Raw genomic sequence first — 13,139 nt, 5'->3', positions numbered from 1 at the left:
AAAAGAACAACCCAGGGTCCGTTCCTTAATCTGCACTGTCGAACCACGGCACTGCACATTTAGTGCAGAGATTAACTCATTTGCATTTAAAAGGACACACCCAGAAACTGCAAATTTTTGCATACACATACATTTGTATTAGTGACAATTTTAACATGCTATATCTATAAAATATTTTGAGCTAGAACTTCACATACGTACTATGGGGATCTTAAAAATGTCTTGTGAAATGTCCTCTTTAACTCTGCTAAAGCTGAATGTTGTTTTTGTGTTGATCTTTATAAAGAGGCAGTTCTAATTAAAACTAAGAAGCAAAACGGAAGCATCAGAGATGAGCTGTGAACTCAAAGACTTGTCAGCCCTTAAGTGTGAGAAACATTTACAGAAGTTTAAAAGAACAAGTTTTATATGCACAAATGGTTTAGATCATTGTTGCATTGATTCATTTTCATACCTTTTGAAATTTCTGAAACCAAAAAGAGATTTCATAAATTTAGCATATAGAGACACCTATTCTGCCCTCCAAAGGCTAAGTGCAGTAACTATGCACACACTGAAACCGAGAAAAATGCACTTAAGTTTTTTACACCAGCCAGTCAAACATGTTACTGCAATTCTGGCCCATACGTTTCTCTGAAATGGGACAAAATTAAACCAGGAGACTTTGTCACAAGACACATCTGATCTCACAAAGCCCATTTCAATCCTTAACTCAATTTTGACCAAATGCATAGTTACTGCGCTTTGCCTTTGTAGGGCAGTATTTTTAGATATACAACAAATCCTATTTTTTGCTACATTGTGTGTGGGATGAGGTCATTTAAACTATTTGCATTGTGTAATTTAATGATTAATGAAGTTTAACACCTAAAATATCATCCACATGTAAAACATTTATCAAAATACAAACAATAGCAGAGGACGTCTTGAACTGTAAGTATGTGTAGAGATGTGAGGCAAAAATTAAAGTTAACCAGTTTTATTTACATAGCAGAGGAGCAACAGCAAACAAGTAAGCTTACACACACAGTAGTAGAGCAGATAATACTGAAAATAATATATTATATACAGTCTCTTATCTTTGCAGGCGGTGACAGCAATAGTAATGGCCATGGACAGGTTTACACACCCCAGTTGCTAGATCACTTGGTACGTCTGGATAACCATTCACAGGAGTAACCATAATGGAGCACAGACATGATAGAAGAGTACTAGGTAGGACTTTTAGGGAGACACTGATCAAGTGTAATCCAACAGGCACAGAGTCCATGAACCAAAGCGAGATACTGTTAGACAGTGAGTGCATCTGAGGTGTGTCTGTGTATACTGTGGAGATGAGATGATGAGGGGCAGGTGCTAGAAATTCAAACTAAGGTGACATGAATGTGGTGTTGGAGCAAAGGTGGAGCCTGGTGAATCCACAAAGTGTGTTCTTTACAAATTACTGCTTCACTATACAGCAGTTTGCCTGCACATTCGCCTGCTGTCCTCAAAGGGGGCTCTGAACCTGAGGCTGGGGCTCGAGTCCCAAGTTCAACCACTCATGCAACAGAACTGCAAAGAGAGAAAGAGAGCAAAGAAGGAGGAGATGAGGAGGAGGAGGGATGCTGGAAGAATTGTTGCTGAATGCAGAGGCCTGGAGGCTATATACGCTCATAATGATGATTGACAGGCCCGGATGTTTAGATTAAAAACAAATGTCTAAAGAAACTTGCTACAGTGCTCTCTCACAAATCCATTTAAAGGGAGAAGTACAGGGGTAATCAGCCCACCCTGATTTATGAGACAAAACACAGTCCTCTGTTTTACCATTGGGTTCTCCAGGCCCCCAGAATCTGAAACAACAGATCATCATTAAATCTTCAGTGTTGTTTTCTGTGTGATATGATACTGACTGTGAGAATCATTTATTGAATATTAATCAGTTCAATTTAGTGATGTCTTACTTGGAGATCAGTGTGCTGTTATCAACCCATTTCCATCTGCCCTCCTCATCAATGTCAGTCAGACCAATCCAGAGTTTGTCATTACCATAATTATTCTTAATAAAATCCTGAAAAGAGGAAGAAACAACAAATTCATGTCATCGAGTATTCATCTCACTCTCCACATACAGTGCTATATGTTTACTTCCAATGAGGATATAGCAGACAGTGTTATTGCTATATAAAACTCATTATCAATTCTGCCTAACCACCATATCCATAAAGTTTTTGATAATTGTTTATGATTTAACTTACTTTTGATGAAAAAACTTTACTCACTTGTTCCTCTTTGTTGTTAATGATGGTCAGATCTGCTCCTCTCTCTCTACAGTAACTTCTGCTCTCAGTCCAGGTCTTCTGCTCAGATGAAATGAAGTACAAACTGGACTGATAGTAAATCCATCCATCTGTTAACACAACCAGTTTGGCTGTTGATTTTTTTCTGACCACACTCTACACAATTTACAGTAGGGTTAACAAAATGTATTTACTGCAAATCTTCTAATAATGTTTAAACTACTATATTTGTAGTTCAAGATTACCATAAAGTTGTGTCCACAGTTTACATTTCTCCTGATTCAGATGCTCATTTAGTTTAGTAATATTTTTATACTTGGCTATTAAATCATCTCTCTCTTTTGTGAGGTTGGTATTGTTGGTTAGTAGCTGGTCTCTCTCTTCTGTGAGGTTTTTGGTCTTGATGTTAAACTGGTAATTGTTTGTATTGATCAGGACACACAGCACTATGACTGCAGTCAGTAGAAGAACACAAAGCAACACCAAACACACTGTAACTGATAAAATTAATAGATGAAAAAACATTTTTTAATTTCCATTGTTACTACCCCATGTATTACAGCACAGATAGACAAAAGATGAATTATGATTTAACTTTTTTTGTGTGTGTGTTTTAACAAAGAATTGAATGTTTCTTACCCGTACGCTGACAAAGAATTGAATGTTTCTTACCCGTACGCTGATGTTGTTGATGCGTGTTTGTTTCTGTCTTGAAGTCGGGTTCTCTTACAGAATCTGCACAATCATAGATGTCCACCATCATCTCTATTCTCTCTCTGTTCATTCCCTCAGACTCAGTGCTGACCACATTATCATAAATAATCTCTCCCATTTAAACTTTTAATTTCTGTTCAACTGTGCTAATGCTGAATGTACTTCTTGTCAGCTTTGGTGTTTTCTGCATACTGTATTTATGCTGGTTTTAGCATACGAAAAAAAAGTGATGTGTGAAGTCCAAGATCATGTGACATTCAGTGTTTCAAGTTCGAAGTTGTTTAAGTGCGAGTCATAAAGAACCAACAAACAGTTAATCTTTCCTCATCTCTAAGATATGAACCTGATTACCAAATGAATTTTGCATTACAATCCTACAATATGTGGATTTGTATTGTGATCTTGGATATACAGTATATTATATTTTGCATTTACATCTACAGACACATTTTCAAAACTTCTGAAAAATTTATGAAGCTAACAATTAGAAACCAAGTTACCTTTATGTCACAGGCCGGAGCGGACCCGAGATCTCTAAAGGGTCACGCCCCTCTCTAATTGCCACCTCGAGGAGTTTCCCAAGACCACCCCAATGACCAGACAGACAAGTATACTATAATTAAAATATAACTTTATTTAAATATTTAAAAGTAAGGGGGAAGGGGGAAAGGGCAGTTTAAAACAAATATCTCCTTCTCGCCTCCAGGGCGGTTTGGACCATGAAACGGGGGCTGGGACTCCTTCCTGGTTTTGTCCTTTGACTCGTGGCGCCCTCCGCTTCTTCCTGGAGGCAGAACAGGGGGAACACTATTAGTGGCTTATTTCCGTACTTAGTTGCTACTTGCCTAATTTCTTCGGTCTCTCGTTTACCCTACAGGTTTCCTCGGCTGGACGTCCTGGTCCCTCGGGGAACTCTCATGCCCCACGGGTGCGAACCAGTGGCCAGAGGTGGATACTCACACTACGGAGGCGGCTCGTTTCTCGTTCGGGGATTGCTGTGGGCAAAGGTAGGTTACACACCCTGAAGGTAAGTTACCCACAGGACTTGGGATCTTCATTCGCTCCGGGGCATTCACTGGAGCAAGGTAGGCTACACACCACCAAGGTAAGCACTCACAAGGCTTGGGCTCTTCGTTCGCTTCGAGGCATCCACTGGGACACAGGTAAGCGTTTCACACTATTTGCACAGTTCGTTCCTCCCTGAGACGTTGCCGGAAGCACAGCTGGATAATACACCACAAAGGTAGGTTACTCACAAGACTTGGGCTTTCCATTCACTTCGGGGCACTCACTGGGACACAGGTAAGTGGTTCACACTATCGACGTGGTTCGTTCCTCCCTAGGACGTTGCTGTAAGCAACGGTAGGTGACACATCACAAAGGTAGGTTACTCACAAGACTTGGGCTTTCCATTCACTTCGGGGCACTCACTGGGACACAGGTAAGTGGTTCACACTATTGACACGGTTCGTTTCTCCTTAAGACGTTGCTATAAGCAAAGGTAGGTAACACATCACAATGGTAAGTTACTCACAAGACTTGGGCTTTTCGTTCACTTTTACAGGCAGTGGGCTTTCGCAGCAGCGTCCGTACACCGTATTTCTCCACCCGTCACCTAAACTTCCTGGGTGTCGTGGGAACTGATGAGTCGTGTGGCACAGAGCGGAACGCTTCCCTAGCTCCCCCTTCTGTTGTAGTAACCGGGGTCGCGAGCTGGGGCGAACTCTCGACGAGGCTCTGCCCACACCCGGGGTTTCTGTTGGATAGATCTACACACAACTACGACCCTCCGTCCGTACAGTGCACGTTGGCTGCTACTCACTGTACCGCCGGGCTTCGCCACTGCCTGCTGGCTGGAGTGGTGTGACTCTTGCTAACACACAGGGAGGCAAAACAAAGAAAGTTTAATTTCCTCTTCTCATGGGGCTCAAACCACAGCGTGTTCTCTCCTTCTCACGACCCGTCCGGGGCCAGGGCAGCTTTGGTCGCTACAAGCACAGCAAGCTTTAGTGTAAACACAAATGATAATCACAACTCACCCACAGCACTCTGCACACACACTTTTCGTGAATTTATGGACTGGAACCGCCTGGCTTTGACTACCTCGTGAGGCGGGTTGAGCGTTGTTCTTTCCACAGAGAAGACGGTTTAGTACACAATTTTGATCAATGCAGCCCCTGTATGTTCACAGTTACCTCTTCGGCTCACCCACGCTTCCTTTCTCCGCAGGGCCAGATAACAAACAGCACACGTTTCCCCAGTTGAGTTTCTTGCCCGTGTTTCCGGTCGATCCGTGGCTCGCCCACACTCCTCTCTTCAGTGGGGCCAGGGACCTTCAACACACTTAAAATGTACACCAAGCAGCTCTTCTTATAAATACTTCATCAACACACATCAACTGTTACTCACTCTTCGTTGTCAACACAATCCTACAACAATGCACTCGCTGACTCGATAGTAGCCCAGTCACATGTGAAATCGCCCAATGATCTCTTCGCCCGATCGTCTTATACCTCTTTCTTCCCCAAGGGATCAATGTAGGTCGATAAAGCGGGTCTGCACAGTAGGGATGGCTCCCGCGAAACTGACGTTTCGACACTGTGTCGAGATCCCGAAGCGTAAATGTTTCGAAACCCTGCTCCGAAATGTGATTCGAAACACCCATGTCACGTGATGAAGTGATTCGAAACACCAAGCGGTGCATTTCACAAGTATTTCGAAAGGTGGCGTACCTGTCGAATCTGCGTTGAATCTTAAACTGACAGGGTAGGAAACAAAACTGACAATACCTCATAGATGCGTTTTAGGCAAGATCAAATACTATAAATTACTGAAAAGAAGTAATTTTTCCTCATAGGTATGTAACACTTAGGCTACTTACAAAAAATGCATGCCAGCAACAAGTGTCCCTTGTGTGAGAATGTTTTCAAAGCCTGGAGAAATTATATGTAAAAAAGAAGCTGGTTGAGTTTATCAACACAGAACAATTTATATATTTGAATAAAGATCTTTATATGTAAACAATGTGGCATATTATGGCTTGATATATTTTATGAATCTCTTATTATTTATGGTATATCTCTATTCTATTTTTTTTCCCCATTAAATAGACCCGAATAGCCTATAGTTATCGACAATTGTGAGCCTAAAAGCTCATGTAGTTGTCAAACAGATGTTAAAACAACAACAAAATTTTTTTTATTATGATGACTTCGCGCATGCATTTCCCAGGTTCGATCCTAAGATCTACGCATGAGAGTCGAGAGCACTATCCATTCTCCCATTCTATCACATGTGTATCAATCAAACAACATGTGAGATATAATTTGTCAGCGCTCGTCTAAAACCTTGTCAAGGCTGCTTCATGTAAACACATGCAAACGACCGCTAGGTGTCACTGTGGAGGCGGTTTCGGATTGATGTTTCGAAGCCTCGAAACATACGGCACAATTGATTCAACTGTTTCAGTGTTTCACGAAGCCTCGCTCTGCCCACCACTACTGCACAGCAGCAACACAGCGCACACAAAGTACACCAAAAGCACCTCGGTGTGGTGTCCCTTTAATTTTCACAGCCCCGTCCTTTTCGCCTCTTTTGGCAGCCGCACTCTTTCCTTACACCATAAGTAATTCACGGATCAACGGCGCCCTTCGGCTCCTCCAGGGACGGAGCGTGTGGTTAGGTTTGCCCAAGGCATAAAGGGACTCACGCCCGAAAACAACTCTCCTCCTTTGTGCTTCTTTGGACCTTTTTATGTGGCTTGTCTTCACTCCCTCCTCCAATCATGGGTTGCTCCACTGATTCGCCACACCTGTTGCTCATTCCTCATAATTTCGTTGTCAGGCAGACCAGGAAGTAAAATGGTGGTTTAAAATCGGGTCCGGGCGGAAACCATCTTCAAACGGAACCTTTCTCCGCCACTTTTGGTTCCCGCCCTACCATAGTCACCTGGTGACATTTATTTTGACTCTAGATTCTCTTTTACACTTTAACACTTTTTTTTGCACCGTTCCATTTTTTATTAGTCTTTTCTCTTTCACATACAGTATGTAACCATGTCCCTTTCAGTGTTTGTCAACTACATTATTAAGATATTACTTATCTGCACCATGACCCTCTACATTCTGAATATCTGGCTTTAAGTGTAAATAATGAAACTAATGTAACATTGCCATTGTTACACACCTGGCCCAAAGTTAACTTCCAGTCTATGTTTGTTTATTGGTCTGGCTAGGGGCTAAACTGAACAAATACCTTGTCGAAAATAAAAAAGTTTTGGTTTCCTAAAGACAAGGGAAGATGGTGAGCATGGATCACCGCTGTGCAAATAGAAGTTTGGCAGACAGGCAAAAATTTAAAGATCTAACATTGTATACATTCATTTTACACAGTAACGATTGCTCATTGTAATAGTTGATATGCTTTAGATATAAGATATTGCTTTAGATATTGCGGTCATGATACACTTTTCCCCTCATTCTGTGTTTGGTGATGGCAGCAGCCAGGTTGACTTGGATAGCAGGCCAGAGCATGTTTGTGGTTGCTGGCAGGAAGGTCATGGTCTGCCTGGACATGAGGCACTGAGCAGAGGAGGGGAGTCCATCACAGGGAATGTTGTGAGTGTGAAGAATGACTGCTTGGATGTCTGTGCCATCACAGTGGCACTTTTCCACCAGGTGCTTAGCGGATCTCACTGCATGCTCAGCAAGGCCATTAGATTGTGGGTAATAAGGACTGCTGCAGATGTATTTAAAGTCCCATGCTTGTGAGAAGTCTGCAAAGTCCCTTCCAGTGAACTGGATCCCATTGTCCAGCTCGAACCACCCTGAGTAGGAGTCCACCAGGACTAGATGCATTTTGGCACACCACTCAAATATGTCAGCTGTAGTAAATGACCATGGTAGTTCAGGGATGTCATGGAGGTGCATTGGTTCCTTTGTGTGATGTGCTGTCAAAGCGTTGCATGCAGCACAACGAGAGACCCCTGTTTCAATATCTGTGCACATTGATGTCCAGTACATAGTCTCTCTAGCTCTGTGTTTGGCCCTATATGTACATTTTAATTTTCTGGCCACTTATTGCTACCTGTCCCAACTTTTTTTGGAACGTGTAGCTCTCATGAAATCCAAAATGAGCCAATGATGCGGTGTGCAGTAGTTTCCTCAGGATGTTTTTTAGGCGCTGATGATCCGTTTCAGCAGTAAAAGGGCGGCCATAGATAAAATCATGAAATTGTTGAGCTGCAAACACCAGTGCTAACATTTCTTTTTCAAACTGAGCATACATGGACTCAGTTGGTGTGAGGGCACGTGATGCGAATGCCACAGGCCTCCCGTGTTGAAGGCACACCGCCCCAAGACAGTGTTGGGAGGCGTCGGCTGATATGACCACTGGCTTTGATGTGTCAAAAATTGCAGCACAGGAGGATAAGACAGTGCCTGCTTCAGTTTGCTGAACGTTGCATAATGGGAATCATGCCAGTGCCACTCCACGTCGTGGTGTACTGTATCAGCTGTCTCAGGGGGTCAGTCATGTGACTGTATTGGGAAATTAATTTGGATAGATAGTTTGTCATGCCCAGAAACTGCTGTAGGGCCTGATTGTCCTGTGGTTTCTTCATCTTGCAGACAGCTTTGATCTTTTCATCTGGCTTAACACCATCAGCGGCACAGTTGATGGCACGGATCATGTTCAAAACCTGTGTAGGCGTTCATCATGTTCTTGTAATGTACGTCCCCATATGACCATGTCATCAACCACGATTTTGCAAGGTTGTCCAGCAAATAGCTGTCCCTTCATGTTCTGAAAGACCTCGCTGCCTGTGCATATGCCGTATGGCATTCTTAGGCCATGAGGTGACATGAATGTGGTGAGCTTGGAGGAGGCACGCACAAGGGGTATTTGCCAAAAAACAACATTTGACATCTAGGATGCTAAATATTTTGTCTGCACTGATTTGGTCAATTGATTTGAGTGGATGATGGGGTCTGAGAAGGGCCCTGTTCAGATTCACTGGGTCGATGCAAAGTCGCACTGTTCTGTCTTTTTTCTTTGCTGCAACAATGGCAGACACCCAGTCTGTTGCGTTGTTTTCTGGTGTAATGACACCAAGGGCAGTCATTCGGTCCAGCTCTGGCTTAACCTTATCCTTCATGGCAATGGAGCACATATTGCGGGGGCAACAGTGGCATCTAGTCTCATATGATATATTACAGGCAATTTACTTATGACATTGATGTCAAAAAGGTCTTTGTACTCCAGTATTTCTGGAGCTTCTTGTTGCAGCATGTGGACATCAGGTCCAAGATGTTTGAGACCAATAGCAATACTGTCTTGTAGTTCCAGTGTGGGTTTTACATCCCTATTGATCACATGAAACTTGAACTGTCCCTCAGTACAATGCAGTGTTAAGGGAATTGCACACCAGCCGCGCAGCTCAGCGTCGCGCCGCGTCGTGTCTAGGACAACTCGGAGGTATTGTAAACCGGAAGTGCACATTAAATAGCGCGAGCTTCATCAGATAGCGTCTACTTCAAAATCCAAAATATACGTTAGCAGCCAATGTTAATCGTTAATGATTTGGGACAAATATGATGTTATTTAATGTTAAACTATGTGAGTGGCGCTGTGTGGCGCGGCAGGGATTTGACCAACTTCCTGAGTCACAGCTGGGCCGCGCGGACAGGCACCACCTGGCGGCGCCGGTGTGCGTATACTCATAGAAAACAATGTGTTTCAACAAAGTAAAAAGTATCAACAATTTGATTGTCTGGTTCAATGGTAAATTCATTTACTTTACCCATTTCTCTTCTTCTGTATGGAGTGAGGGCTGTGGGGCAAGCTGTGGCCTGCGCTGGTACAGAGCGACAACATCTAGCAAAGTGATTAAGTTTTCCACAGTTGTTGCAAATCTTATTGAAAGCAAAACATTTGCTGTGGCCAGGTGAGTGTTGGCCAATACAATTGCCACAGCGCGCCTTCTGAATTGAGCACACTTCAGCTTCCTTATGAAGTTCCTTAGAGCTTTTCTCCATCTGTTGATGGAGCATGCTAATGCTAACTGCCAGTTCAAGAGTAAGCTTCTTTTCACGTAATATTTGTTTGCGGAGGATGTCACTCTGAAGTCATGCTTAGCACCACTTATGGTTCTACAGAGGTTCTATAGATGCTCTGTAGCGCGAAAAATGGTTCCCCTATTATTACGGGTTTTTAGTACTAATTAGCACCATTTTTTCAAGAGTGTATGACTGCAGTCAGTAGAAGAACACACAGAAGCACCAAACACACTGTAACTAATCTGTAACTTCTCTTCCTCACACACTCACTTCCTGAAGATGACAGATGTGCATATTTGTCTTTTTAATTACACCGATAGAAACATATACAAACTGTACCAGTTTAATCTGTACTCATGCTTTTAGAAATGAATGTCATTACCTGTACACTGCAGTGGTTGGTGTCTGGTTGTATTGGAGTCTTGATCTCTCACATCATGACAGATCTCCAGCATCAACTTCATTCCATCCGTCTTTATTCCCTGAAACTCAGTCCTGCTCACACATTCATAAATAATCTCAGTCAACTCTAGTTCTTTATAATCGAACATTTTAACTCTGCTAAAGCTGAATGTTGTTTTTGTGGTGATCTGTATAAAGTGGATCCCCTCTGCAGTTCTAGTTAAAGAGAAGCAGAACGGAAGCATCAGAGATGAGCTGTTAACTCAAACACTTATATCCACATCTTACTGTAAGTGTGAGAAACATTTACATAAGTTTTACATGTGCACAAATGGTTTAGATCATTGTTGCATTGATTAATTTCAAAACATTTTGAAATTTCTGAAACCAAAAAGAGATTTCATTAATTTTGCATAAAGAGATTGCTGTTTTTAGATATACATGTAGATATAGAAGAAAACAATAAAATATTTTGCTACATCGTGTGGGATGAGGTCATTTACACTATTTGCATTGTGAAATTTAGTCATCATTGAAGTTTAACACCTAAAATATCATCCATATATAAAACATTCATCAAAATGCAAATGCAGAGGACTTTATTTAGGTCAGTGGCAAGCTATCATTACACGAGACACACCAATAAAATGTGAAAAAAGGTTTTATGTAAATATACACCAATCAACCATAACATTATGACCACCTGCCTAATATTGTGTACAACCCCCCTTTGCCACCAAAACAGTCCTGACCCGTCGAGGCATGGACTGCTTCTAACAAATCAACTAGAGAAAATTGATGTGCTAGAACCAGAAAATTGGGCAAGCATAAGGATCTGAGCGACTTTGACAAGGGCCAAATTGTGATGGCTAGACGATTGGGTAAGAGCATCTCTAGAACTGCAGCTCTTATGGGGTGTTCTCGGTCTGCAGTGCAGTACTTATCAAAAGTGGTTCAAGGAAAAAAAGGTGGTGATCCAGCAACAGGGTCATGTGCGCCAAGGTTCATTGATGCAAATTAAGAGCAAAGGTTGGCCTGTGTGGTCTGATCCAACAGATGAGCTACTGTAGCTTAAATTGCTGAATAAGTGAATGCTGGTTCTAATAGAAAGCTCTAGTAGAGTCCATGCCTCGATGGGTCAGGGCTGTTTTGGTGGCAAAAGGGGGACCTATACAATATTAGGCAGGGGGTCATAATGTTATGGCTGATCGGTGTATTCATGTTAAGGTTACATGTTTAAATTACCTGTGTTTTGATTCAGCTTTAAAAATATTGCTGGATGAGCCATACAATAGTATTATAACTATATGTATAAATACTTGCTACATCCTGACTTATGATCACATCTCACATATTACTCTCATTGACAGACAACATTAAAAGTAGACATTTGATCACAGCACAAAATATAAAGCTTGAAATAAATTTGAGGTGTTTTAGCGGTTAAGCCCGAGATACACTGCACAATTTTTGGATGTCCAAGATGAAAGATTGCCATCTTCAAATAATCATCGCGATTTTTGTGATTGTGACTCTTTATCTATGTTTCTATGTCATACAGTGAGAAAGGTTCAAACTCTTTCAGATCTTTCAGATCTTGCGCCCTAAGATAGTCTCCAACAGTTTCAGAAATTCAGCATGATCAACGCACAGTTCCCAGTTCCCAAGTTCTGGCTGACAGGAGATCACTTGGCAAAGTATGAAGGTAACCATTCACAGGAGTAACCAAGATGAAGCATAGTTATGATGGAAGAGAAGTAGCACGTTGAGAGACACACAGAGGACGACAGAGATCATGATCACCAAAGATAAGTGTAATCCAAAAAGCACAGAGTCCATTATCCAAAGCGAGGTACTGTAAGACAGTGAGTGCATCTGAGGTGTCTGAGATGATGAGGGGCAGGTGCCAGTAATTCAAAATTAGGTGGTGTTAGAGCAAAGATACATTAAAAACAAAGAAACTGTCCAAAGAAACTTGCTACTGTTCTTTCTCACAAATCCATTTAAAAGCATCAGTACAGGGGTAATCAGCCCACCCTGATGAAGAAGACCAAACACAGTTCTCTTCTCTTTCACCATTGGGTTCTCCCAACCCCCAGAATCTGAAACTACAGATCATCATTAGATCTTCAGTGATATGATACTGACTGTGAGAATAATTTATATAATAATAATCAGTCAAATTTAGTGATTTCTCACCTAGCGTTTAGTGTGCTGCCATCAACCCATTTCCATCTGCCCTCTACAGCACTGTCAGTCAAACCAATCCAGAGTCCGTCTTTACCAAAATTCTTCTTAATAAAATCCTGACAAGATTAAAAAACAACAAATTACTGTCATCATTTCGTTTGAATTTCTTGTCACTCCCGCACATAAAGTACATGCTGTATGTTTACTTCTAATGAGAATAGCAGACACTATTCTCACTAACACTCATTATCAATACTGTCTACAGTCTAACCATAACCACATCCATAACGTTTTTAAGAAGTGAATATGATTTAATTTACTTTTAACACGAAACTTTACTGACTTGTTCCTCTTTGTTGTTAATGATGATCAGATCTGCTCCTCTCTCTCTACAGTATCTTCTGCTCTCAGTCCAGTTCTTCTTCTCAGATGAAATGAAGTACAAACTGGATTGATAGTAAATCCATCCATCTGTAAACACAACCAGTTTAGCTGT

The 13,139-nt window shown here is 41.8% G+C and overlaps 2 protein-coding genes across 3 annotated transcripts; both read right to left on the bottom strand.

Annotated features, from left to right (window-relative positions):
- Positions 1-982: 982 nt before the first annotated feature.
- LOC135779885 (C-type lectin domain family 4 member C-like) lies at positions 983-3,182 on the bottom strand. 2 transcript variants are annotated; one of them, XM_065290788.1, is made up of 5 exons: positions 2,955-3,182; positions 2,528-2,779; positions 2,265-2,392; positions 1,947-2,053; positions 983-1,835 (listed from the first exon to the last, which is right to left on the bottom strand). In XM_065290788.1, the coding sequence occupies exons 1-5, from the start codon at positions 3,112-3,114 to the stop codon at positions 1,715-1,717; spliced, it is 768 nt and encodes a 255-aa protein (XP_065146860.1). In that variant the 5' UTR covers positions 3,115-3,182; the 3' UTR covers positions 983-1,714. The 2 variants fall into 2 exon arrangements, with proteins under 2 accessions (XP_065146860.1, XP_065146861.1); XM_065290789.1 differs by having other exon boundaries at positions 2,528-2,734.
- A 7,306-nt stretch (positions 3,183-10,488) lies between these two features.
- Positions 10,489-13,139, bottom strand: LOC135779889 (CD209 antigen-like protein C; the record flags this gene model as incomplete). The annotated part of the gene is made up of 3 exons (XM_065290791.2): positions 10,489-12,561; positions 12,653-12,759; positions 12,987-13,139. Coding segments are annotated over 3 exons (390 nt in total), but the record flags the coding sequence as incomplete, so codon positions are not given.

Source organism: Paramisgurnus dabryanus, chromosome 10 (assembly GCF_030506205.2).
Source record: "Paramisgurnus dabryanus chromosome 10, PD_genome_1.1, whole genome shotgun sequence".
Taxonomy (NCBI): domain Eukaryota; kingdom Metazoa; phylum Chordata; class Actinopteri; order Cypriniformes; family Cobitidae; genus Paramisgurnus; species Paramisgurnus dabryanus.
The sequence above is the reverse complement of the archived record's forward strand: the minus strand, read 5'-3'. Positions and strand labels throughout refer to the sequence as shown.

Coding starts and splice junctions, on each gene's coding strand:
- LOC135779885 (XM_065290788.1), bottom strand. CDS start 3,114: ATGGGAGAGATTATTTATGATAATGTGGTCAGCACTGAGTCTGAGGGA. Junction 2,780..2,954: donor TCAACAACATCAGCGTACGG/GTAAGAAACATT, acceptor TAATTTTATCAG/TTACAGTGTGTTTGGTGTTG. Junction 2,054..2,264: donor TTAACAACAAAGAGGAACAA/GTGAGTAAAGTT, acceptor TCCTCTTTTCAG/GATTTTATTAAGAATAATTA.